This window comes from Frankliniella occidentalis, unplaced genomic scaffold (assembly GCF_000697945.3).
Source record: "Frankliniella occidentalis isolate FOCC.00 unplaced genomic scaffold, Focc_3.1 Scaffold334, whole genome shotgun sequence".
In the NCBI taxonomy this organism is placed as follows: Eukaryota; Metazoa; Arthropoda; class Insecta; order Thysanoptera; family Thripidae; genus Frankliniella; species Frankliniella occidentalis.
The window spans coordinates 198,615-202,480 of record NW_026267457.1 but is presented as its reverse complement, the minus strand read 5'-3'; the positions used below and the strand labels follow the sequence as shown (position 1 = coordinate 202,480).

At 63.1% G+C, this 3,866-nt stretch overlaps 1 protein-coding gene across 1 annotated transcript in view; it reads left to right on the top strand.

Annotated features, from left to right (window-relative positions):
• LOC113211561 (uncharacterized) overlaps nt 1-2,555 on the top strand; it is a 15,711-nt gene extending 13,156 nt beyond the window's left edge. The window contains exons 3-5 of the mRNA XM_052274089.1: nt 944-1,114; nt 1,269-2,018; nt 2,125-2,555. Coding sequence (XP_052130049.1) covers nt 944-1,114; nt 1,269-2,018; nt 2,125-2,487 — 1,284 coding nt within the window. The 3' untranslated portion in view covers nt 2,488-2,555. The remainder of the gene's footprint in view (nt 1-943; nt 1,115-1,268; nt 2,019-2,124) is intronic.
• Nucleotides 2,556-3,866: the final 1,311 nt, after the last annotated feature.

Here is a 3,866-nt window from a genome sequence, read left to right as displayed (position 1 = left end):
CCCTCCCTCTACGGACAGAGAACAGAGGCGCGTTGGGTCGGGAGGGCGTTGGGGGCGGGTGGCTGCGTTTTTAATCATCGCTTGCAGAGGGTAGGCAAGGTCGCTACGCCCGATCCGACCCATCCCGCCCCAACACGCCACGCCACGCCCCGCCACCTCCGATGCTAGCGGCGAATTGGTCGACCCGACCATCGCCGATCACTTTTATCTGACTCGGGGGAAGCGGGACAACGGCAGAGCGGGGGCTTCCAATAACTCGCCCTGCTGTGCGCGCCGGCGGTATTGTGTTGTACCGGCACACGGGCCACACGTGTCCGCAACACATCTCCTCCTCCGGCATAGACCGAAGCACGCGCCGGCCGCTTAATAAAATACAGTAACATGGAAGTTTATTTCGTTCTTCTCTTGCTCACCTCTCTGCATTGTCAGGTATTCGTCATAGCCCCCCCTCCTCCTCCTCTGCTTTCCTTTCTCTTATTTGCGCGATGTCGCATTTTCTTCTCAGAGTAAAGCTGAGTAGAAGGAGGGCTGCATCTCACCGAGGTGTTTCGGTGCACGCGCCTATGCGGACGAGGTTTCCCCATTCGCGTTCGCGGCACTATGGATCGTCGAGAAAGTACGTCCGTTTTTCCGGATTTCATTCTCCTAATTACGGGACCTTGGCGCCTGTGATACTCGGGGTAGGCCAACCCGCAATACACACATGTACTGGAAGGAAGATTTTGCCTACCTATCAGGCGCTATGAGGACTTGCACAAGCTGAACTAGGCAATTTGGTAACAGCGAATGGCGGACGTACTTTCTGGCGTGCCCTAAGCGTGGATACATGGAAATATAGAATTTTGTGGCAGGTCAAAATTCGCGGCAAACCATGATCAGTTTACTCCTGGAAGGTCAGCTAGCCGGCTATCGGGTCACGGTGGGGCCCTCCTTGGTGTTGCAGGCGTCCAGGTTTTGCCGCGGGCTGGAGTTGCTGGAATTGACGCAGTGCCGCGGCAGCCAGAGCTTCCGCCAGCTGGCGTACCTGCCCCTGGTCAAGGTGGCGCAGAACTGCCGTAGCCTGCGCCGCGTGTACTTTTGGGAGACGGACTTCATGTGCAGCAGAGTGTTCAAGGTACTGTAACGCTGTACCAAAAGTACAAAAAAAATTTAAAAGAGGCAAAATAATCTAGGAAAATCAAGTAAAAGAAAAAAATCGGTGTAGTGTACACTCTTGAAAGCTCTTGAATTAATAGTGAAAAAAACAAAACTGACGCCTTTCTCTACAGGTGTGGGCCGACCTGCGCGGCCCTGACGACCCCGTCCTCGAGATCGGCGTCAACAGCCTGACGCGGCGGCAGGCCAACTACATGACGAGCGTGCTGGGCGGGCCGGCCGAGCTGCACATGCACGCCCTGCAGGCCACGCCCTTCGTGCTGCACGTGCACGGCCACGCGCTCAGCCTGGCCGAGGACCTGAACAGCGAGGAGGCGCTGCTGGCCGCGCCGTCCACGTCGGCGGCCGTCCCTGCCGGCGGCGCGCCCAGCTCGGCCAGGGTGCGGGCCGCGCCGTCGTCCTCGTCCACGGGTGGCGAGGGCACCCCGAAGCGGGCGCGCCTGGACGAGGACCCCGTCGCCGTCACGACCGTCTACATGCGGCAGCCGCCGTCGCCCCAGAGCAGCGCGTCGACGAGCACGGGCGAGCAGGGCGCCCTACGGTCGCACGCGCGCCGGCTGTACGCCTTCGACCACGTCAACGTCGGCGGCGACGACTCTTCGGGCGACAGCGACACGGACAACATGGACGTGGTGGTGGCGTCGCCGCCGATGAGCGTCGAGCCCCCGGATCACGCGGACGAAGAGGCCGACGACGATGCCGAAAACATCGTGATCGCCCCCAGCCGGTCGAGGCCCGCCGGCAGGCTGGAGTACAAGTCGGTGTTCGGCATGGGCTGCACCAGCGAGCCCCTCGTGAACTCGTGGTTTCGCTCGGGCTACATGCCGGACTGCGACGACCAGGACCACAGAGAACCGGAGCAGGTCGGTCCAGGTCTGCATGGCCACGCCAGACATTGATAAATGTTCATTCTGGCGCTTCCTATCCACGAGCCTAACAGCCCGGCCCGGGCGCGTCGCTTCCATGCAGAGCCAGTCAGGCCTCGGGGCGTTGAGGACGGCGCTGCTCCCGCTGCCGAGGGGCGACAACGACGGCAGCGAGGACGATTCTGAGGACGAGCGGACGGTGACGGTGACGCTCGAGGTGGCGGCTGTCGCGGGGGAGGCCGACGCGATGCTGGGCGAGCGGCTGCTACCCCCGGCGGCGGCGCGGCTCGCCGACAGCCTCAAGGAGCCCGCCGACCCGCAGCCGGGCGGCGACCTCCAGCCCGACCCGGTGGCCAAGAGGGCGCCGCCGGTGGTGACCCCGCCACACGGACAGCACAGCCCGATCGACGGCGACCACGCCCATGACGACGCCCCGAAGCGGGCCGACCCCAATGACGCCCAGTGACGCGCACCAGCAGTGTGCACCCCGACGAGATGTTGTTGCTATCGACATTAAAAGCACTTACCACCCAGCGCATCGCCCAGACACCGCGGGGGGCGCGTGGGGTCGCGGGGCGGGGCCGTGTCGGCGCGGACAGTCCGCCGAGGGCCTCCGGGCCATCACGCCCCGCGACAACGGGCCATCAATGGCGCACATGATGACCGGGCGCGGCCCACATGTAACGACGCCCCTCGTGTCCCCGAGGCCCCCGCGCCCCACTCCCCGCACATCCTTTCCGCACCCCGCCGCAGCCTACCACGGCGGATGGGGTGATCAGACCGGCTGCCAACCGACCGGTCGGTGGTGCTCCTTTACCCTGACCCCCGGACCCGGACCCGGACCCGGGGGGCCGGGGGTGCAGCGAAGCGAAAGAGTGGGTGAGGGGTGCAAGTCCACACTGTACATCCCTGGGGTGTCCAGCAGGCAGGGATGGTGGTCAATTAAGATCATTCCTCTTTATTACTTACTCATGAATGGCAAAGTCCAAAAAGGTGTGACAATACCGGGCGTAACTGTGAATACGCAGCAGCGTTGAGGGTTTGGCGACTCTCTACACCCGTAAGGGGCTATGGCCCCTGCGATCATATTGAGTATGTAATTCCGCAACACTGCTGCGTACAGTTACACCGGGTGCACAGAAAACGTGTAGCATGAGGTGAGGTGCTCAAATTTGAATTCCAGCCACAACTTTCTTTAAACTTTGTCATTGTTTTACACTTTTTCCACGTACCGCGACGAGGACTACTTGGCATGCTAGGGGCATGGCGTTGCAGTGCTGGGCGCGCACCGCGTTGCAGGCGGCGATGAGTCGAGTTTGGAGCAGGACGGACAAGCCCAGCTCCCCAATCGGTTGGCCCTCATACATACGATTTGCATGTCGCTGCGAGAGGTCGCCGGGGGTCCGGCCGCGCGGGTCGAGTCGGGTCAGTCGGGGGTGCCCTCCATGCTGGCGGAGCGCAGCCTTTCCCTAACCGAACTGTCCGGGGCGGAGCCAGACCGTCGGGGTGCAAAAGAGACCACAGCCGACCGTGGGGGTAATAAAGTCCCGCTGTCCAGCGAGTAAAAGGGGCCGGGGCGGGGGAAGGAGGTGGGAGCTCCTGACTGAGCCCATCAGTTAGCCCGGCCAGCCGGCCGCCGCCCGCCGCCGTCCGTCCGCTGCAGGGCTACTCCCCGCCCCCACTCTACCCCTGACCTGTCCGCGACCGGGTCGAGAGGAGAGGAGAGAGAGGGAGGTCATCCCTTTCACGGAGATTAGACGTCCACTCGCGGAGTCGAACGGCGAGACGGCAACGGCGGGGCAATTGGCGTGCGCCAAGAAGTCAGGCCGCGCTTCACCCCGCCCC